This window comes from Chiloscyllium plagiosum, unplaced genomic scaffold (genome assembly GCF_037043375.1).
Source record: "Chiloscyllium plagiosum isolate Xiang-an unplaced genomic scaffold, Cpla_swu_hap1 HiC_scaffold_23, whole genome shotgun sequence".
Taxonomy (NCBI): domain Eukaryota; kingdom Metazoa; phylum Chordata; class Chondrichthyes; order Orectolobiformes; family Hemiscylliidae; genus Chiloscyllium; species Chiloscyllium plagiosum.
The window spans coordinates 42,690,984-42,714,327 of NW_028270161.1; the positions used below are offsets into that span (position 1 = coordinate 42,690,984).

The 23,344-nt window shown below is 40.0% G+C and overlaps 1 protein-coding gene across 1 annotated transcript in view; it reads right to left on the reverse strand.

The window, feature by feature from the left end:
* LOC122561445 (uncharacterized) overlaps nt 1–23,344 on the reverse strand; it is a 94,512-nt gene that overhangs the window by 63,075 nt on the left and 8,093 nt on the right. The window contains exons 2-14 of the mRNA XM_043713188.2: nt 23,258–23,326; nt 22,917–23,145; nt 21,088–21,205; nt 13,316–13,394; nt 11,978–12,084; nt 10,043–10,218; nt 6,308–6,369; nt 6,095–6,220; nt 5,116–5,236; nt 4,868–5,006; nt 3,875–3,967; nt 3,251–3,323; nt 3,034–3,171 (exon numbers count right to left, since the gene is read on the reverse strand). Of these exons, the coding sequence (XP_043569123.2) occupies nt 3,034–3,171; nt 3,251–3,323; nt 3,875–3,967; nt 4,868–5,006; nt 5,116–5,236; nt 6,095–6,220; nt 6,308–6,369; nt 10,043–10,218; nt 11,978–12,084; nt 13,316–13,394; nt 21,088–21,205; nt 22,917–23,145; nt 23,258–23,326 (1,530 nt within the window). The remainder of the gene's footprint in view (nt 1–3,033; nt 3,172–3,250; nt 3,324–3,874; nt 3,968–4,867; nt 5,007–5,115; nt 5,237–6,094; nt 6,221–6,307; nt 6,370–10,042; nt 10,219–11,977; nt 12,085–13,315; nt 13,395–21,087; nt 21,206–22,916; nt 23,146–23,257; nt 23,327–23,344) is intronic.

The window sequence follows — 23,344 nt, forward strand, 5'->3', positions numbered from 1 at the left end:
TTGTCCGTGAACCCCGCACCGCCCGATTCTATCTCCTATCGAAGATTCACAAACCTGACTGTCCCGGTCGACTCATTGTCTCAGACTGCGCCTATCCCATCAAACTCATCTCTTCCTACCTTGACACCATCTTGTCCCCTTTAGTGCACAAGCTCCCCACCTACATTCGTGAAACCACACATGCCCTTCATTCCTTCAAGATTTTCATTTCCCTTATCTTCATCATGGAAATCCAGTCCCTGTACACATCGTTCCACCATGACAAAGGTCTCCAAGCCCTCCATTTCTCCCTCTCACGCCATCCCCAACCAGTACGCTTCCACCGACACCATTTGGCTGAACTGGTCCTCACCCTCAACAACTTCTCCTTCCAATCCTCCCACTTCCTCCAAACCAAAAGGGTAATCATGGGCACCCGCATAAGACCCAGCTATGCCTGCCTGTTTATAGGATATGTGGAACAGTCCATCTTCCGCAGTTACACTGGCACCACTCCCTACCTGTTCCTCCGCTACATCGATGACTATATCGGCGCTGCCTCATGCTCCCCCCAACTTTACCAACACCTTCCAACCCGACCTCAAAATCACCTGGACCATCTTGGAATCCTCCCTCTCCTTCCTAGACCTCTCCATCACCATCATCTGGTGATTAGCTAACCACAGACATATGCTACAAACACACCGACTCCCACAGCTACCTAGACTACAACTCCTCCCAACCCACCTCCTGTAAAAACACCATCCCTTATTCCCAATTCCTCCGCCTCTGCCGCATCTGTTCCCAGAACAACCAATTCCACCTCAGAAAGTCCCAGATGGCCTTCTTCTTCCATGATCGTGACTTCCCTTCGCATGTGGTTGACGCTGCCTTCCAGCACATCTCCTCCACTTCACACACCACCACCTTCAACCCTACCTCTCCCAGTGCAACAAGGACAGAACCCCACCCCGGTCCTTACCTTCCACCCCACCAACCTCCGCAAACAACTCATCATCCTCCGGCACCTCCGCCACTTCCAAACAGATCCCACAGCAGAGATATATTTCCCTCCCCACCTTATCAGTGTTCTGAAAAGGCCATTCCCTCAGTGACTCACTCGTCAGGTCCACACCCCACTCCTGGCAACTTTCCCTGGCACCGCAGGAAGTGCAAAACCTGTGCCCACACCACTCCCCTCACCTACATCCAAGGCCCCAAGGAATCCTTTCACATCCGTCAGAAATTTACCTGTACCTTGACCAATGTCATCTACTGCATCCATTGTACCTAGGGTGGTCTCCTCTACATCAGGGAGACAGGATGCCTTCTTGCTGATCGTTTCAGAGAACATCTCTGGGACACCTGCACCCACCAATCACACCGCCCCATGGCTGAACACTTCAACTCCCCCTCCCATCCATCAAGGACATGCAGGTCCTGAGCCTCCTCCACCTCCTATCTGTTACCACCTGATGCCTGGTAGAGTAAAGCGTCATATTCGGCCTTGGGACCATGCAATCACATGGGATCAATGTGGATTTCAACAGCTTCCTCATTTCCCTTCCCCCCACATTATCCTAGTCCCAAGCCTCCAACCCGGCACCACCGTCCGGACCTATCACCTTCTCCCTCACCTTCATCCACCTATCGCTTTCTCAGCTACCTTCCCACCAAACCCACCCCCCTCCCATTTATCTCTCAGCCCTGACCCACAAGCCTCATTCCTGATAAAGGGCTTATGTCTGAAACGTCGATTCTCCTGCTCCTTAGAAGCTGCCTGACCTGCTATGCTCTTCCTTACATGTTGGGACTATAAGTTTATGTAGAATCAATAGCTATTGTTGATACTGTGTGAGCCTAGCTATCTCTTGTATGCCAATTCAAATACACAAGATAATGCTACTATGTGACAGCATTACCTAATAAATGAATTTGTGAAAATGAAAATTTAAGTTCAGAAAACCAGCAAGAAGCGTCACAAATTGTAAAATTGAGAAATTGTAAAGCAGCCCGCTTGAAAATCTCAAAAAGAAGACTTGGGGACAAGTGTTTATTTTTGTTTATGTTGGTGCCACTTGCTTGGCCAGCATTTATTGATCTTCCCTAACTGCCCAGAAGGTATTTACTACCTGTCTGGATTCACATGTAGGTCAGACCAGGTGAGAGCAGCGATTTCTTTCCTGAAAAGGCATTAGTGAACCAGATGATTTACTTCTTCCCCCAACAATTGACAGTAATTACATGTTTTTTTTTAAATTAGATTTTTTTAATTCCATGGCTTCGAACCTATGGCATCAGAGCCTTAATTTGGACCTTCAGATCACTAGCTCAGAGATAAGACCAATGTGCCACTGCATCCACCTAAGTTCAAAGAGGTGGAGCTGATTGCACAATACACATCACAATGTTATGTTCAATGTTCTGACAAAGTAGTGGGTGTAACATGTATCATACTGAAACCTGAGATTGTGATAGCTTTTATAAATAGAAGCCTAGAATGTAAAAGTCAATCCACTTTGAAAACTCTTTCCAATGGCTGAAAGATCGATAGCCTACACAGGACCGATTTAATTTCATTTAAATTGATTGGTTAAAGGCATTTTTACAAAAGTACTGGTTAGGATTTGGAATGAATTCCTTTCCTGAAACTGAGATCAAAATAGTTTAAAATTACAGTTTAAAATTAGTGTTCAATAGGAGAATGAATAACGATTTTCAGAAAACAAATGTGGAAATAATGGATGTGGGGATTTGTGACAAGACTGACCGGTTCACTCTTTGAAAGAACTGGCACAAACACGATGGGCTGAAGGGCCTCATGTACACTGCTATTCTAACCTATTGGGAAAGCACTTGAATAAAGCTATTGAGGGTTATAAGGGGGTCAGGAGAGATATGGGACCTGGAAATAGGAGGCACCATTGCCCTTGCATAAATACAAAATCACAAACACATGAGAAGTGTGAATCAGATTGATTCACGGGCACAAGTGTAATACAATGGGTAAACAATAAATTAAATACATTGTTTGTTCGGGCATTAAACACCCACCTTTTGTACTTCCCTGGGCAGTTTCAGGCAGTGAGATATAAAGCTGCATGATGGGAGATGTCTGTATTTGCATCTTCATACCAGAATCCATTGCTACTTGAATGAACATTGAGGATTGTTGAAATATTATCACATCACCTGTGAAAAGAAAATAAGCACAGATTAATATCACTGCTACTTGCCAATTTGGTATTTAGAATGAGATGATGTCTTTTACCTTTTGCTAGGGGAAGTCCAACTTTATTCCCTTCAGAATACACATTACCATCATTCGTGAATGCATACGAGGTCTGCGGAAAAGATAAAAAAGAATCCTTCTTTGCATAATTTCTGGCTCAAATGCACCACTCTAAAGCATCTGAATAACAAGATTACATATCATGCTGACAAAACAGAGGTTGCTAAAAAGATTTTATCTTGCATTCATCACAAGAATGCCAAACTTTACACAATTAGGACAATTTATATTGCAGGAAAAAAAGGATATTGATTAATTTGCAAGTCAACTCTGGTTGGTCTATCTTGAATTGGGTTTTATACCTATGCTGCACCTATAGAGCACTCAGGATTGATCAGCATGTGTTGTCCAATTGCAGAATCACATTTAATAGTAGGAAGTTTGTTTGTTTTTTCTCCAGAGCAATGCTTTAGCTGATCAGAGATGACTTGCCAAACAACCAACTCTCTTTCTTCCTGTATTATAAACCGTAGTGACTGTTTGAAGTTTGGCATTCTTGTGTTTGTCTTGATGAATGGAATACACAAAAGCTTTTGCAACATATCTCTCTTTAGAAAAATATTTAGGCCTATACTTCCCAAGTGACTGATTGTAAAATCTCACCTGATTGTTGGTGAACACCACACGCTGTAAACATGTTTGTTTAAATGCGATCTGACATGGCCGCAACTCAACCTTCACACTCCAAGCTTTTGTCTGTGGATAACAAGTTTCTAAATATGAGTCTAAACTCTGTCAAATAGATATATAAGAATTATACACTAACCAAAATACCAATCTGATCTAATATGAATTCCTGTGGGTCAGTCAAATTGATGCAAAGTCATTCCTGAATGATCTTCAAATGTTCTCATCTTCAGGTCTATTAAATGTAGTGCAAAATGCCAATTATTAACATTGGAACTTATGCACCTTTTACATTTAATCAAAACATTAATTAAGTAGAATGTACAACACTGAAACAGCTTATTGGATTCACCAGCTCTGTGTCGTTGCTGGTGCTCCATCTGAGTCTTCTCCCATTGGAAATCATTGTGTCTGGTCAACATTACTCTAATTTCTTTCTCCCTCATGGACTTAACTAACGTTATCTTAAATACATAAGTGTTATTCATCCCATCAACTCCATGTGGCAGCAAGTTTCAAGTTCTAACTATTCTCTAGGTAAAAAGGTTCTCCTGAATTACTTATTATTTATTTGTTACTATATTCCATTTGCGATCTAGATTTGAATTCCAATATAGTCTTTCTTTGTTTGCTCCCAGCGAATTTTTCTTCACATTAATTATGTCTGAAAACATGTCAACACTATTTCCTTTGTGTCTATCCCTAACATATGCTTGGAGTTTTACATATCAGTCACAACATCATTCAATTCTAATTTATGTACTTCTAGCCATTGAAATAAATGGGTAGGAGGTGTCAAATATGCTGCTAGGATTTATTACATTTGAAGCCTTTTTTTTTGTTATTTATAAGATTGCCAAGATGTGCCCTATATAGTCCAAAAGTGACAAGAATGGTATTTTTGCACTACGCAACCTCAATATGTTTTCACTCTCTTCCCAACATTAAATCCATTGAAGTCCAACTTACAACAACAACGTAGTAGAGACAATCTCCTTTCAATGTGTAATACTTATTATCAAATGTCGTAAAATGCGTTCCTTCTTCAATTTTGCATCTTCCAGGGCAACTGATATCGAAGCATTCCCACATTCCACTCTGACAAACACTTGCAAAGAAATATAATTATCAGGCAAGCAACTCAATATGTCAGTATTGATGTCAAAGTTTTGACAGCTGAGTTGAAAAAGGTGTGTGATCTGAATAGATATAATTACCATGAATGGCAGGACATGTTTCGTATTTGTCCAGAGTTATAAATCATTCCACTGTATTCACAAGGACATGCTGTTTTGTCAATGCACTTGCCTGTGTCTCTTATATCATCAAGGACAGTGCCTGAAGCGCAATATAAATACTAAATTAATCTACCTAATACAAAGGCAGAGAACATGACATTTATTTGAAATAATCGCTTGTTAGAAAACTGTAGTCCTAGTGCTGTCACAACAAAAGCCAAATGTAAATGAATGTGCAATTGATCAAATCTGCGGTTAGTTCTCTTTAAAAGAATGCACAAAGTTTTGACAAATCGATTAACAAAACAGCTTGTGTCGAGTGTTAGATAATAGTGTGTAAAATAAAAGTCTGAACTGAGGACCCTACCTCTCGTTCCAATCTCACCCCTGATTTTTAGACATCCATTAAACTGATTTAGTTTGAAATTTTGTGTTTTATAACTTCTTGTTCCATTATGTTTCCTATCTACCCTGTCCATTTGCATGGCCTTCCTTATTTGACTGTATATAATGATGTGGAGGAGCTGGTGTTGGACTAAGGTGGACAAAAATCAGCACCAGGTTATAGTGCACCAGGTGTATTTGGAAGTACAAGCTTTTGGAGCACTGCTCCTTCGTCAGGTAGCTAGCTAGGTATTGTTGTGTGATTTTTAACTCTGACTATAATGAGCAAGTTGCATTGATAACAATGCACTTCCTATAAGCTCTGGTGGCTGTACCTTGTAGACTGTAATTGTTTAATCAACAGCATTTATTTAATTCAAAACAATACTAGTAAGAATTTATACTATTTCGTTGGGCGATATCCTTCTTTAAACCTTAACACTTAACACAAGGAACAAATAGGCCCCAGTTTAATCAATGTCCAGCACACTTAATAACAGCATTACCTTCAGCATTGAATCTGAATCATGCACAAGACTAAAGGTCTGATAACTGTCTTTCTTATTATAATTACCTTCTGGACATTCACAGGTATTCACACACTGATCACATTGTTGCTGTGTTTCTGGGTCAGAACAGGTTGGGATACACGCTGCACCACATTCCTGGTAGAATTGATTTTCAGGACAATCAGGACTTACTGAAAGAGAAGTTACACATCCATGTAATTCTCAAATTTAGCCAAGAATAGGACTAAGAATTTCAGTAATTTAGGAACAGTTCTTACCACAACTAACTTTAGAGCTCCACTCCTTCCAATCTATTCCATAGAAGTCGTCTTCATTATCACTGCAAGCAGTAAAGATTTTCAATTAACTGAGTCTCACAGCGAGTCAGAACAACTAAGTCTTAAAATTGTGATGGGTATAGATTAGGGTAGACAGGAAGAAACTTTTTCCCCCGATGGAGGGGTCAATAACTGGGGGACATCGATTTAAGGTAAGGGCAGAATGTGTAGAGGGGATGTGAGGGAAAATGGTTTCACCCAGAGATTATTGGGAACTGGAACTCACTGCGTGTAAGGGTGGTAGAAAAACCCTTATATATTTAAGAAGTATTTGTGCATTTGTTCAAATGCTCAAAAATGAGATTCGAATAACTAGAATAATAACTGGCAAGGATGTGATGAGCTGAAGGGTCTTTCTCAGTTTTATCGATCACAATGACAGCAAAAGTGAACAGTTGCATTTAAGAATTGTTTCCTTTTCTTTAATGTTGATATTTTAAGGCTTGTTCGAGTTTACGAAAAAACACAGAATTTACTTTGATTTTTCTTTTACAAACTCTCATTTGCAATGCTACCCAGACTAATCCATGCATATGAAGCATTAAAATTTCAAGCAATTGTCTGTAAGTCTCTGTTTGTTTGCATACACCAGGAACACCAGTTTCCATGTGGTAGGAAAAGCAAAACTCCAAACAAGGTTCACACAAATTATGCTATTCAAATGGCTCAGGTCTGTCATGTTGTGAGAGGGATGCCTCTAGCCACTTATCTGGATTATCAGAACCACAGCTGTAAATATCTGCTGTCTATTTTGCTCGAAGGAAATCTCCAAACATTTTAAGAGGTCAACAAAAGATCACAGTAGTAGAGATACCATTTCAATGAATTGCAAATGTCGTGGGGGATGAGAGAAACTGGGTTGTTCTCCTTGCACCAGAGAAGATTAAAGGGAGATTGAATAGAGATATTCAAATAAATGAAAGATTTAGAGAGATCAACCTGCTGCCACTGATGGGTGTGTTGGCAACCTGAGGATACAGATTAATGGTAAAAGAATTAGAGGGAGATGAGGAGCTTTTTTAAATCCAGTTAGTTGTTATGATGTGTACTGCATTGCTTGAAAGAGAGGCGGAAGTGGATTCAATTGTAACTTGGCTCTAAATGAAACATTTGCAAAGCTATGGAGACGGAGAATGTGAGGGGAACTAATTGGATAGCTTTTTCAACTAACAGGCACAAGGAACAATGGACTGGAAGGTTTCTAGTACTGTAAATTTCCATGATTCTGATAGCCTAAAAATTACACTGGACAAATTATTTCAATAATGTTACATTTTGATATGAAACTTCTCTCTATACCATTTTAAAAAAGAAACAAACTGATTGGCGAATACCTATGTTCACATTGCTGATTGTAATTTTTAATTCCCAATGAGCTCAAAACCTCACTTAGAGATGTACTGTTTATATTATTGGTGAAATAAATCTCCTCCTCTAAAAACAGAAAACGTGCTCTTCTGAGTTCAGTGAGCAATTGCAGCAGAAACACTGTATACTTATAGAACATTTGTAATGCAGTAAAACTTCCCAATGTGCTTCACAGGAGTACCATGGAACAAAGCATAGCACTGAACTACACAGCTACACATCTTCCGCTTAGGAACCCTCCAACCACAAGGAATGAATGCAGATTTCTCCAGCTTCCTCATTTCCCCTCCCCCCACCTTGTCTCAGTTCCAACCCTCGGACTCAGCACCGCTTTCATGACCTGCAATCTTCTTCCCGACCTCTACGCCCCTACCCCCTCTCTGGCCTATCACCCTCACCTTAACCTCCTTCTACTTATTGCATTCCCAATGCCCCTCCCCCAGGTCCCTTCTCCCTACCTTTTATCTTAGCCTGCTTGGCACACCTTCCTCATTCCTGAAGAAGGGCTTATGCCCGAAACGTCGATTCTCCTGCTCCTTGGATGCTGCCTGACCTGCTGCGCTTTTCCAGCAACACATTTTTCAGCTTCATTGAAGGGCTAGATTTGAAGGAGCATCTCAATAGAGGAAAGCAAACTAGTGAAATGGAGGGATGTATAGACAGTAATCCAGATATTAGGGCACTGGCAATTGAGGGCTCAGCTACTAATGGTGGAGCAGTGACTTCCCCCCTTACCTGGTCAATATTCATTCTCAATGAAAACACAATGGACTAAATTCATCTTACAGTTAACTGAGGCACCCTGCTGCCAATATGTTTACAGCTGCAGTTGAGACTTTGACAAAAATACTTCATTTCCCATGAAGTAAGGGGTAATCCTGATGCTATGGAAATTACTGTATAAACACATGAGCAGCTACATACACAGCCATCTGTAGGCAAACAGAAGGCCAATGTTCACCTGTTGACAATAGAAAGTCCTGCCTTAGGGACGAATCAGAGCCTGATAGCACTCTAATAGCACTGTGCCACCTGAAGAATAACTGGTATTACAACGTAGTATTCACCAGGGACCATCATCAGAGACAGGCAAGTGTGACAGTATGCAGTAGCCTGGAGGAGAGTACTGGAAGGATAGGCTTGGAGTCTGGCTGTAGCACTGGGTGAAATGGCAATGTGGTAGGGAGCAGGGAGACGGTATATTACCAGTTCAGGGAAATGCTAGGTTTGCCCCTTACATGGACATCTCATACTATTGGTTAAATCCCAATCGTGGCAGATGAGGCTCTGTAATTGAATCCATTGTGGGTCAATTGACCCACTGGTGGGCAGGCTGCTGAAGTACTCTCCAAACACAGGTATAATATTGTGTGGACAAGGCTGTTGTGTAGATGACAGGCAGGCTGTTTGATGGAATGAACATGTCCCTGCCTTTAAACCTACTGAGATGGGAGTTCAACATCCAGCCTATGATGATGTCCAATATAACCCATCAGCACAGTCCCTACCCATGTTAGTGATCTGCCTGGATGTCATACAGTCACAGAGTCATAGAGATGTACAGCATGAAACAGACCCTTCGGTCCAACCTGTCCATGCTGACCACATATCCCAACCCAATCTAGTCCGACCTGCCAGCACCCGGACCATATCCCTCCAAACCCTTCCTATTCGTATACCCATCCAACTGGCTTTTAACTGTTGCAATTGTACCAGCCTCCACCACATCCTCTGGCAGCTCATTCCATACACGTACCACCCTCTGAGAGAAAAAGTTGCCCCTTAGGTCTTTTTTATATCTTTCCCCTCTCACCCTAAACCTATGTCCTCTAGTTCTGGATCCCCGACCCCAGGGAAAAGACTTTGCCTATTTATCCTATCCATGCCCATCATAATTTTGTAAACCTCTGTAAGGGTCACCCGTCAGTCTCTGACGCTCCAGGGAAAACAGCCCCAGCCTGTTCAGCCTCTCCCTGTAGCTCAAATCCTCCAACCCTGGCAACATCCTTGTAAATCTTTTCTGAACCCTTTCAAGTTTCACAACATCTTTCCGATAGGAAGGAGACCAGAATTGCACACAATATTCCAACAGTGGCCTAACCAATGTCCTGTACAGCCGCAGCATGAGCTCCCAACTCCTGTACTCAATACTCTGACCAATAAAGAAACGCCTTCTTCACTATCCTATCTACCTGTGACTCCACTTTCAAGGAGTCTGATTATCAAGGTGTTGTTTTCCTGTACTGACTCTTCCAGCAATTATTATTCAAATTGATCAACCATATCACCAATTAATAAAACATTTACCTTCTTATAGGTAGATTTGTACATTGCCGTGATAGTTCTTCAAATGTTGCACATGCACACTCTTCCTTATTTCCACAAGCACATACATCCTTCTTGCATAATTGTAAATATTCATTAGTGAAGGTGGGATTTGCAAAGCATATTGAAAAATACATCGAAAGTGGCTTGACGCAGTTCTGAAAGTAGAGAAGCACAAGGGTGAATCAGAAAATTGTGTTCAAATTCTTTCATTCCATGGCTCCAACTATTGGTAGCAATACCCTAATATACTTACACAGGATATGATTTGTCTAGATAGCACACAAAGCAATACTTTTCACTGTATTACGATACATGTGGCAATAATAAGTCAAATAAAATAGCCATTGACAGTCAATGTTCCAAGGAATGGAATTTCTGCTGTCTTGTCCAACTGTTCCTTCACATAGCTTCAACACCAACTCAAGATAAAGTATTTCACTGAATTGCAGTATGCTCAAGTAGATTAGAATCATAGATTTAGGAAATCGCAGTAGGTTTGTTCAAATGTGAATACTCAAGTATATTAGCCCTTAACAGTATGAGTACCCTGAAATTTGGGATGTTGATTGATCCTTTGATAACTGAATGCCCTGTTGCAATGTTTCCTCCTCTAGATTTTAACATTATTTTTCAAATAAAGCTGATCTCCAGCAAATTTACAAAAAGAGAAGGACTCAGTTATGTCAGAGAGTTGAAGTATTATTTTATACATTTTTTGTTGTGAAGTTGTAATGTTGTGCCACTGAGAGCTGAAGTTATTTGGCTGGATTGCAATTTGTCAGTGGGGGACTAATTGGCAGGTTAGTGCTGAAAGGTTAACTGACACTGAACAGATTAACCTCTGTTCAATATCTGCATATTGCAACTCCAAATATGATGAGTAATTTCCTTAAAATTAGTCCTTTTCTGTCACCATAATTTCACTGCAAAACCCATTTCTGTAGGTCCTCAGAATTTCTGCTTGATCTCTGCCAAAGTTACTGTAGAAAATAGGGAGCAGGTTTGGGGACATCCCTTACTGAGTGTTGGACAAAGAGTGCAGATGGAATTGGTGAAATAGGTGCAGGATTGAACATGGAGGTGATGAAATTGTTGTGTTTGGGAAAAAAAAGGCTTTGGGAAAGAATGAGAATCATTTATGTTTGACATTTAAGAATGACAGTAATCAGCATTGCTGGTCTAGAGTTCCCCACTTTCTGCCTTCCTCCTTGTCTCAAGTCAAACAACGTACCACTCTGCCTGCGCTCTGCTGTTCTCATGTGACTAACATTTCTTATAATGTTGCTACTCTGTGAGTGTGCATGCTGTGCTCAAAGGTCGGTCTATGAATGCATGGAATATTGGCCTCTGAAAAGCAGTCAGTTTGGAGGAGGATGCATACAGTATAAAAGTAGGCAAGAAATCATTAAATCAGATGACTTTTCCAAGAAATGTATTGCAATAACTAATCTTCCCAGTCTTGCATTGGCAGCCAGAAGTTATGAATTCTCACCTTGGCAGGTTGTGGAATGAAATTTTAGTATTTTGTAAATGATTGTGAGATAAAATGACAATGGAAGTTGCCAAGTTGTCATAAATACACAAATAGTTTAGTAATTCCCTTTCAAATCGTATCTGGTTTACATTTGCCTATAAAACCATGCAAATGATTGACTCATTGCTCATTCATGAATAAACAGTAAATGGTACCTTTGCAGTGTAATCCACAAGTGAAAATCATATTGAATTATTTGGATTCTCCCACAGTTTTGATCTACCCATTAGGACATACAATAAAACACACTTAATGTGAGAAGTTAATTTATTGGAGATTGTCAACTTTTAGATTCATATTGATAATCAAAAATGTATCAGTAAGAGAAGATGACACATATCTACTATTGCTGTGAAAAAATTTGATTATAAGGAACTTACCGAAGCTGCTGAGCATGTTGAACTTGTAGGTTGGTTGTTAACACATACTTGACCCAGAACATCCAGCTGATTCGCAACCATGATGTTATATACAGCATTATCAGAGTCTGCAAAAGCAAAGAAGGGAAATATACCATGAGATAGTAGCTGTTCGAAATCAGTGAAATGCTAAAAACAATGGTATATTGTTTCGGCAGTGATGACAAATCAATTTCATTATCTATTTATAATCAATTTAAATTATTGTACATCTGCAAACTGTCTCTTTATATAATTTAACATCTTAATATCATTTTTAATGTTTTATATTACATATACATGTTTATTATAAACTTTGCTGATAAACATATCTGCCTTTGCACATTGTGCCCACTATATGGCCAATGCAGGATATAATGCACAGGTTGCATTTCTAAAAATGTCCATTTGGCATTATCATAGGTATTTTTTTAAGATTACTGACAGTGTGGAAACAGGCCATTTAGCCCAACAAGTCCACACCGACCTTCCGAAAAATAACCCATTCACTCCTATTCCCCTACACTCTATTTACCCCTGACCAATGCACTTAACACTACAGGCAATTTACCATGGCCAATACACGAGGCGCACACAGCTTTGGATTGGGGGAGGAAACTAGAGCACCAGGAGGAAACCCACGCTGACACAGGGAGAAAGTGCAAACCCCACACAGTCACCCGAAGCAGGAATTAAACCCAAGTCCCTGCGCTGTGAAGTAACAGTGCTAACCACTGAGCCACCATACCGCTGACTTTCATCAGGTAAAAATCTTTTCTTTGGGTGAGGTCTTTAGCTTTAGCTTTAGCTTTCTTCCACACCAAAATATATTTATTGATTGATGATGATCTTAACTACTGATATATCATTTCAATAAATATACTCAAATTAGAAAAAATATATCTTTGTCCTCTAAAGCAAGTTATCCTGCTGTGAATAACATTGACAAAAGTCTCCAAAAGGAGCAGCATGGTGGCTCAGTGGTTAACACTGCTGTCTTACAGTGCCAGGGATCTGGGTTCAACTTCCAGCCTCTGTCTGTGTGAGTTTGCACATTTTGCATGGGTTTCGTCTGAATGATCTGGTTTCCTTCCACAGTCCAAAGATGTGCCGATTAGATGGATTGCCCGTGCCAAATTGCCCATTATGACTAGGGATGTGTGGGTTAGGTGGATTAGCCATGGGAAATGCAAGGTTACAGGGTTGGGATGAGTTTGGATGGGATGCTATTTGGAGAATCAGTGTGGACAAGTTGAGCCAAATGGCCTGTTTCCACAATGTAGGAATTCTAATAAAAAAAAGCTTGGTGTTTTTATTTACCGGTATTGATGCCAGTTCCTTCTTGAAAACTCCCACAAAGGCCACAAGTTTGATTTTTGTATTTAGTGTCAAGAGTTACCTGTAAATTAAAGATAACAAATTCCAAATATCTAATGAAAATGTACATATTTGATAATTGAACCCCTTTCAGAAATGGTTCAACAAACCACAGTCAAGTAATGTATCTTGTGGACCAAATGATAGGATTTGAATTGAAAGAATTATGTAGTGGTGAGTTAGTGATGAAGTGAAATCACAATGGCACAATCTGAAATGAACAGTTATGATTCAGTTGGTAACACTTTGCCTCTACGTCAGAAGATTTTGGATTCATGTCTGCTGCTGTGCTTTGAACATAAAATCAAAGCTGAAGCTCTACTACAGTACGGAGAGAGTGCTGCATTGTTAGGGGTATTTACTTTGGATGAGACTTTAAACCATGAGATCATCTTCCTTCGCAGGAAGACGTGTAATAATCTGTGACACTATTGTGAAGAAGAAAAGGGGGCTTCTCCCTATTAACCTGGTAAATAATTATCTCTCATTTCAGACCGAATAACAAATATACCTGGTCATTATCTCATTGCTGTATGTGGAAACATATCTAATTAACATTGAAATTACGTTGGAATGTCTCAAGATCTTGAAAGATTCTCTAGAAATGGAACTCTTTATTTATGTGGATTAAATTTTGAATATTAGTTTAATACCAGTGGAATTTCCTTTCACTCTAAGCAATAAATATATGTACAATCATGTATACCAGTAAATCTGCTCTCTGTTACAGCACCACCATAGTTAACTAACATGACAAACATTGGACCTACCAAAACAAGGCTTCTTGACTTTAGGAAAACAAGCTGACAATTGGTAGCCATATCAGGTCATAACAAATCAAAATGCAGTAATTGTAATAACAGGAAACCTGAGCTTTTGTTGAAGATTATCTTAGCATCAGTTTCAGCACATGCAGCATTAAAGACAAACAAATGTTTAGGTGACAATGTGATATGCAATGAGTAGAAAGTTATCTTGGGAAACCATGTGAAACAAGGCATTCTCACATTAGAACACTCTCACCCAAAAAAGAGCTTTCTCTTTGAATGCTCATGTAAATATACTGATGCTGTAAAATTTAAACTGAAATTGCTGCTTGCTTCACTTTGCAGAAATTGACCGGCTGATTGCCAGAACATTCCACAATCAGAGGATCAAAGAAGAAAACAATTTTTAAATAAAGGGGTTAGTAAAGTACTTTAAGCCAGCAGCTTTGTGCAAACCAGGTTTCTGGTAATTGTTAAGAGCATGCTCACAGGGAGAGCCTCACACGATGCATGTTGGAGATGAATTTCACTTCAAATATGCATATGGCAGATGTTGTTTCCATCACCTCAGTACCTGTGCTTACCTCCATAAACAGGGCATGGAGCTTATGGGGATAAATAGCTCGCATTTAAGAAATGTATGTACACAGTGCCATGATAATCCAGATAAAATACATCTAATTTTGAAATTTTGAATTCCATCTTTGCAGGTGCAATTAGGCTTCAATGACTTTCTTCTGCATTCCAACAGTCTGTTATCATTCAATTTAATACCAGGGACTTACATGGACAAAAATTGTTTGATATAGGAACCAATTTAAAATGGACATAGGCATCATATGACCACACAAGTGGATTAGACAACAGACAGCTGGTCTGAAGTTAATATTTTATCAAAGACAATTAAATTTGGTCAGGCATGAAAAGACTCTCATCTGCTCATTTGATTTACCCCTTTATAAGAGTGTTCACATATTAGAGGTGGAACCTTTTATACTGTCGGCACAGCATACACAATGAAGTTACTACTTTAAGGATTGCTTTGGCAATCAGGAGATGAACTAAGGATACAGTACAGAACAAGGGATCAGAACTTTATTTGCCTCTAGAGAAGAAAAACATGCCCAGTGACTATGTGTTACTGCTATAAAAGCTGAGTATATTAATGAATCAAGGACCTGGATTACAGCATTTGTAAGAAAACATATAATTTAAGATAAATTACTGGACAGGTTAAAAAGAAAAGGAACTGAGAATGGTAGAAATCTGAAACATAGACATAGAACATTGAACATAGATAAGTACAGCACAGAACAGTCCCTTTGGCCCACAATGTTGTGCCAAGGTTTAATCATAATGTAAAATATAATAACTTAATCTACGCGCCCCTCAACTCACTGCTATCCATGTGCATGTTCCAGCAGGCGCTTAAATGTCTCTAATGACTCTGCTTCCACCACTATTGCTGACAATGCATTCCATGCATTCACAACTCTCTGCGAAGAACCTTCCTCTGATGTCCCCTTTATACCTTTCTCCTAATATCTTAAACTATGACCCCTTGTACCAGTCAGTCCTGCCCTGGGGAAAAGTCTCTGGCTATTAACTCTATCTATTCCTCTCATTATTTTGTACACCTCGATCAGGTCTCCTCTCTTCCTCCTTCTCTCCACAGAGAAAAGTCTGAGCTTATTCAAACTTTCTTCATTAGGCAAGCCCTCCAGTCCAGGCAGCATCCTGGTAAACCTTCTTTGCACCCTCTCCAAAGCCTCTGTATCTTTCCTATAGTAGGGAAACCAGAGCTAGACACAATATTCCAAGTGTGGTCTCATCAGGGACTTGTGAGTTAACACAGAGTTATCATTTCAGATCTAGTGATCCTTCTTCAGAGCTCAGAATGCTATGAAGAAGGATCAGTAGACTTGAAATGTTAATTCTACTTTTACTCCACAAATGCTGCCAGACCTGCTGAGTTTTCAGAGCAATTTCTGCTTTTGACTGGATAGGTAACCTGAGGAGATAATCACTGAAGTGTTCACTCAGCTGAGTTTTTCTAACAACAGGACAGGCCAGGGATCATAAGCATGCTTAGCTCAGAGATAAGTAGGAGGGCAGTTTAATTTTGGCAGTCTCCAGGCCATCAGAGGTAGAAATAAGTTTTAAGCTGTTTTTGCAGTCCAAGTAGGCAGAAAAGATCCTAAGCTTTCCTTAGAGATTAGTAAGAAAAAAATTGTTACCTTGTGACTGTTTGTCTGTGGGAGAGATGAAGAGAATTTATAGTTGATGAATGTGCAGAAAACCATTGAAAGGAAGCATTTGTAAACTTGTCAGTTGAAGAAGAAACTTGAAAGTGAAGTTTGGTGTGGTACATCACTGGGTTTGAGTTTCGATAAAAGAGATTCCTGGGAAATTAGGTTCCATCTTCCTTTCATTGTTCACAACAAAATCTTTCCAAATTGCCATATATTTGTATATCGTTTATTTTCCTATTCTTTTGTTGAATAAAATTATGTTATTTTATGAAAAGTACATTGGCAGTCTTTTGTGAATTTGTTCAGTGACTAACCACCAGGTAACCAAATTGCAAAACTGAAACTTATGGTCTATCAAACCATGTTTCACTCCAGAATCTGACTTGTACAGTGTTTCCATTACCTGGGAACATAACAATGTCAGTGCACTTATCTGACAATGGGGCACAACTTAGAGACTTTTGAAGGATATTTGTGCCAAATGAGGTGTGGATCTTGGATGGAACCTTTGAGCCCATCTGTAGCTTTTAGAAAGGTGGCTGGAAAAACTTCATTGGGAATGAAGCAATATTCAGTTTTCTAAAGGTGGATTGAAGTTTTCATATTACATTCTCAGAAGCAGTTTTTTTGGTTTAATGGTCAGGAACCTCTGTTGTATTCATTAGCATGCCATGAAAGCAGATTGACAACCCATTCTTCTAGAATCACATTCATAGCTGCAATAGTGTTAGTCAAAAGCAGGAAACATGTATGTCTTCATGTCAATCCCTCTCAGAGGGATGCTGAGCTTCTCCAACAACCTGAATAGTTCTGACAACATATCTCTATTCTTAAACTCCAAACTCTGATCAAAGGATAACTGCATCATTTGCTACTGTCAATAATCCAAGCCACCAACTGTGTGTGTATTTGTTCCTTTTTTGTGAACTTGTTAGTTTATCTGTTTGATTGTGCATGTGCTGTTTGCGTGTACCAATGTGATTTTACAGAGAGTTGATGTTGTGTTTTATCATGTTTTCTTGCGCTTAGTATATAATAAACAGGGTTCTTTTTAAACTCAAGGGAATGTCATAAGTGAATCTTTTTTTTGGTGAAATCAATTAACTACAGTTTGGGGAAGGGTACAGTCACAATAGAGTATAGCACAGCCTTAAAAAGAATAGAAATCTCTGTTGTAGCCAACGAGGGAGACTGAAACATTGAGAAATGATTCAAACTTCCGCACACCTCGTTGTAACAAGAATGCAGTTAAGAGCATTCTCAGTCTCTTTCTTCAAGAAGAGTGCAGGTTCACAGCTCCTTGAAAGTGGAGTCTCAGGTAGATAGAATAGTGAAGAAGGCATTTGGTATGCTTTCCTTTATCGGTCAGAGTATTGAGTACAGGAGTTGGGAGGTCATGTTACGGCTGTACAGGACATTGGTTAGGCCACTGTTGGAATATTGCGTGCAGTTCTGGTCTCCTTCCTATCGGAAAGATGTTGTGAAACTTGAAAGGGTTCAGAAAAGATTTACAAGGATGTTGCCAGGGTTGGAGGATTTGAGCTACAGGGAGAGGCTGAACAGGCTGGGGCAGTTTTCCCTGGAGCGTCGGAGGCTGAGGGGTGACCTTAGAGGTTTACAAAATTATGAGAGGCATGGATAGGATAAATAGACAAAGTCTTTCCCCTGGGATCGGGAAGTCCAGAACAAGAGGGCATAGGTTTAGGGTGAGAGGGGAAAGATATAAAAAAGACCTAAGGAGCAACATATGTGCATGGAATGAGCTGCCAGAGGATGTGGTGGAGGCTGGTACAATTGCAACATTTAAGAGGCATTTGGATGGGTATATGAATAGGAAGGGTTTGGAGGGATGTGGGCCGGGTGCTGGCAGGTGGGACTAGATTGGGTTGGGATATCTGGTCAGCATGGAGGGGTTGGACCGAAGGGTCTGTTTCCATGCTGTACATCTCTATGACTCTATGACTCTATGACTCTAAGAGCTTATTTGATTGCATCTGCACCTCCACCTTTGATGCCCTTGTCCCCAATAGAAAATTACTCTTCCTCACTCTGCCCATTATAGCCTCCATCCCCACTTCAATACATTTAATAGTTGCAGACTTTAAAGAATATGGAGCTCAGTTGGCTTGAACTAGGACTGGACCACACAAATCATTATCAGGCCCTGTTCTCTATCCTGGGATCACAATGGAATGCAAATACAGTTGCTTAACTGAGAGTCATAGAGTCAGAGAGGTCTAGAGCATGGACACAGGTCCTTCAGCCCAACTCAGAGTCATAGAGATGTACAGCATGGAAACAGACCATTCAGTCCAACTCATCCATGCCAACCAGATATCCCAACCTAATCTAGTCCCATTTGCCAGCACTTGGCCATATCCCTCTCAACCCCTCCTCTTCATATATCCATCAAGATGCCTTTTAAATGCTGTAATTGTACCAGCCCCGAACCACTTCCTCTGGCAGCTCATTTATACACCCTCTATGTGAAAAAGTTGCCCCTTAGGTGCCTTTCATATCTTTCCCCCCTCACCCTATACCTATGCTCTTTAGTTCTGGACTCCCCCACCCCGGGGAAAAGACCTTGTCTGTTTATACTATCTATGCCCCTCATGATATTATAAACCTCAGACTCTAACGCTTTGGGGAAAATAGCTCCAGACTATTCAGCCTCTCCCTATAGCTCACATCCTCCAACACCGGCAAACGTGAGGAAATGCGAGGTCTTGCACTTTGGAAAAAAGAATACAGGCATGGACTATTTTCTGAACAGTGAGAAAATTCATAAAGCCAAAGTACAAAGCGATCTGGGAGTGCTAGTCTGGGATTGTCTAACCGTTGACTTGCAGGTTGAGTCCATGATTAAGAAAGTAGATGTAACATTGTCATTTATCTCAAAAGGGTTGGAATAGAAAAGCAGTTATATGCTTCTGAGACTTTATAAAGCTCCAGTTAGGCCCCATTTAGAATACTGTGTCCAGTTTTGGGCCCCACACCTCAGGAAGGACATACTGGCACTGGAGTGTGTCCAGCAGAGATTCACACAGATGATCCCTGGAATGGTAGGCCTAACATATGATGAATGGCTGAGGATCCTGGGATTGTATTCATTAGAGTTTAGAAGGTTGAGGGGAGATCTAATAGAAACTTTCAAGATAATGCATGGCTTAGAAAGGTTGGACGCTGGGAATTTGTTTCCGTTAGTCGGGGTTACTAGGACCTGCGGGCACAGCCTTAGAATTAGAGAGGGTCAATTTAGAACAGAAATAAGAAGGCATTTCTTCTGCCAGAGAGTAGTGGGCCTGTGGAATTCCCTGCCCACAGATCGCAGTGGAGGCAGGGACATTTAATGTCTTCATAGCAGAGATTGATACATTCTTGACCTCGCAAGGAATTAAGGGCTAAGGGGAGAGTGTGGGTAAGTGGCGTCGAAATGCCTATCAGCCATGATTGAATGGCAGAGTGGACTCAATGGGCCGAATGGCCTTACATCCACTCCTACATCATTTGGTCTTGTGGTCTAACATCCTTGTTAGATCACAATTTTTTTCTGAACCCTTACAAGTTTCACAATATCCTTCCGCTAGGAAGGAGACCAGAATTGCGAGCAATATTCCAAAAGTGGCCTAACCAATATCCTGTACAGCTGCAATATGATCTCCCAACTCCTGTATTCAACAGTCTCTGACCAATAAAGGAGAACATACCAAATGCCTTCTTCACTATCTTATCTACCTGTGACTCAAGGAACTATGAACCTGCACTGTAAGGTCTCTTTGTTCAGCAACACTCCCTGAGACCTTACCATTAAGTGTGTAAGTCCAATTCTGATTTGCTTTTCCAACATACGGCATCTCACATTTATCTAAATTAAGCTCCATCTGCCACTTCTCAGCCTATTGGCCCATCTGATCAAGATCCCGTTGTTATCTGAGATAACCTTTTTCGCTGTCCACTAAGCCTCTGATTTTGGTGTCATCTGCAAACTTACTAACTATACTTCCTATGTTAATTTCCAACTTGTCCATTCTCTAGCTACCAATTTCATTCCTCTCATTTTGAGATTAAATCAGTATTATATTTGACCTTGAGATTCCAATAAAAACCAAGGTGGCTTTTCAAAAAATTCTATGATGCTGAAGCCATTTTCCTAAGATATCTATGCTTCAATTTTGGCCACTTGCTTATCCCTGATTTTAATCACTCTGCTCTCAGTTACCATGATTTCAGCTCTCTTAGTCCTAATTCAAATGTTCCCTCTTCTCTCTCCCTTCCTTTCCTTTTGTAAGAGATCTCTTAAAACATGTCTCTTTGACAAAGGTTTTAGACGAGGTATTCGCGATATCCCCTCATGTTGCTTCGTTTTGAATTTTGTTTGATAATGTTTCTGTGAAATTGGGATGTTTTAACTGCATTCAAGGTGCCAGCAGGTAATGTTTTGTTGGCCTTTGCTTTTGCTGTATTGCCAGATGTGTTGTACTTTGGGTGAAAAATCAAACGTAGACTCTGTCCTCAAATATCTTGCTGGCATCAGCAATTTACATTCAATTGGATTGAGTTACTAGAGGGATGATCCATGGAATTGTGCAACACGCGATGCTTCATGTGTAGGAAGATCAACATATACCAAATCTCTACTTGATTGTCTACACCTCCTGTAACAATAATCCGCATCAATCTCTTTCCATAACCTTACCGACAATGCATCCCGATGATTCCAGATAACAGATATTGTATGCTTCCTGTTGTAAATCCTTGTGTAAATTCCATATTTCTGGATAGCAATGATCTTATCATCATATGGCAGTTTTATACTAGAAAACAAACGAATGGAGTCAATAATTTACTAAGAAGCCTCATATTTGAGATTTTATTTGAAGACTTAATTTTTGCGGATGTAATGATCGTAACGAGGTCAGCCAGGTATACCTCATAGAATATGGGTTCCCTGATGGGGCTATTAATCTGGTCCAATCAGGGAGCCTCAGTTGACAGATATAAACAGGAATATAGGAGAAAAAAAAATAAACTTGAGTGTCACTGCTTGTAAAAAAAAAATAAACAGGAATATCAGGGTTCTGTTCACTTGGAGGGCTGGCTCTGAGGAAGCAGACCAGTGTCAAATACTATACACGTGTAAATGAAGGATAACTTGGTGACCTCTGTGAAGTTATTTCAGTGGAAAAATTCAATTCTTTCAATTTTTCGGGAGATACCTGGATTAGTTTCTTAAAAAGTCATTGAAAATTCATTGTGGACGTGAGACTTTTTTTATAAGCCCAGCTAGAAATCACATGACTTGTACAAACTGTTTGCTTTACTGGAAACCTCTTGCTACTGCTCTTTCGAGGAATGTTTAGCTTGGAGTTTGTTCTGGTCTTCACTTATGGAAAATGCCTGTGAGGAAGGGACTGCCCATAAGACCATAAGACCATAAGATGTACCAGCAGATGTCTGCCAGTAATGTAGATCATGGCTAATCTAATAATCCTCAACTCTACTTCCCTGTCTTTTACCCTTGACCATTGATTTCCTTATTGATTAAACATCTATGTATCTCAGCCCTGAATATACTGAACAACCCAGTCAGCTTAACTGTCCTGTTCCTGATATATATACAAAACCTCATCCCATTAACAGCTCAAGAAGAAACATGCTTGTATTTCTTGAGCAAATTATGTTTATTAAGACATGCTTGGTGATCTGTTGACGATTACCAGGCTATTGGACTGGAAAATACTGTGAACATTCCACACTTGCATCTTTTCCTCTTCCAGGACTAAAACTCTTTGGCCAAAGCATTTTCCTTTCAGAAAGGCGAATCATTTTATATCCTTTTCCTGGTGTGCATGTGCATGTTATCGCTTGTGCGTTTTGGGTTTCTTAGAAGGATACACATTGATGCTTCCAAATTACAAACTGTATAAACCAATTGTTTTATGTTTATTCAAGAAACTGGGTTGATAAATATGCTTATTTTAAACTGAAAATGCACAAGGTATTTAACTAGCCATTTCAGTAACTGGAAAAGTTATATTTTATGTGATGTTGTGACTCATGGAATAGCAGAATGTGAATAACAATGCCCTCTTCCAACCTTTGGATTGACATGTATTAGAAGCTAAAAGGAGAGTCTGACATAGTTCCAAAAAGAAAACTCCATAGTAAACAGACGAATACATGAAATTGGTATTTTGCTTTAAGTGTTTGCTTTTGTTCAGTAGACAATAAAGACTAGCAAGTTTTAAGAAGATTTGTAGCTCAGGTTGAGGTTCTGGATGTAGGTTTGCTTGCTGAGCTGGAAACAAACAAAAATGAACCTTCCAGCTCAGCGACCAAACCTACATCCTCAATAAAGACTCTCCTGATATTTTACAAATTCTGTGTGACTACATTTCAATGAAGAGACAGGAGTTTTCAGGCTTTGGATATTTATTCGATACTCAACATTCATATAAGTATATTGAAGAATAGAAAATTTTGGGCGATTGTTCTATAACTAACTTCACAATAGATCTCACTTACGTCACATCTTTAACTCTCACTGTTTCATTCGCTGTAACAACAGAGACACCTTCGATCAGCATGTGGATGTGTTCCAGGTTGCCATTTCTTCCCCTGCGGATCTGGATGTTAAAATCCTCTCCGGGACCCTTGCACTGACGGCTCAGTATGAAGTTGCACTTGGATGCAAAGTAAAAAAAGTCATCTTGGAAAGTTCTAAACGCTCCTCGCCCCCATGTGTAACAGTTCCCTTGAAGCAAGGAAGAAAAGAATATTGGCGTATTGATACGACAGGGATAAGAACTTCTACATGAATAACATTAAGTCAGATGCACAAATACATTAAAAGAATGAGCACTAACCAACACTGCTCTGTGGTGGCGTATCATCTCCTGCCCCGGGAAGAAGGGAATGCACTGAGCCATCCAAGGCTAATTTAGAAAGAGACA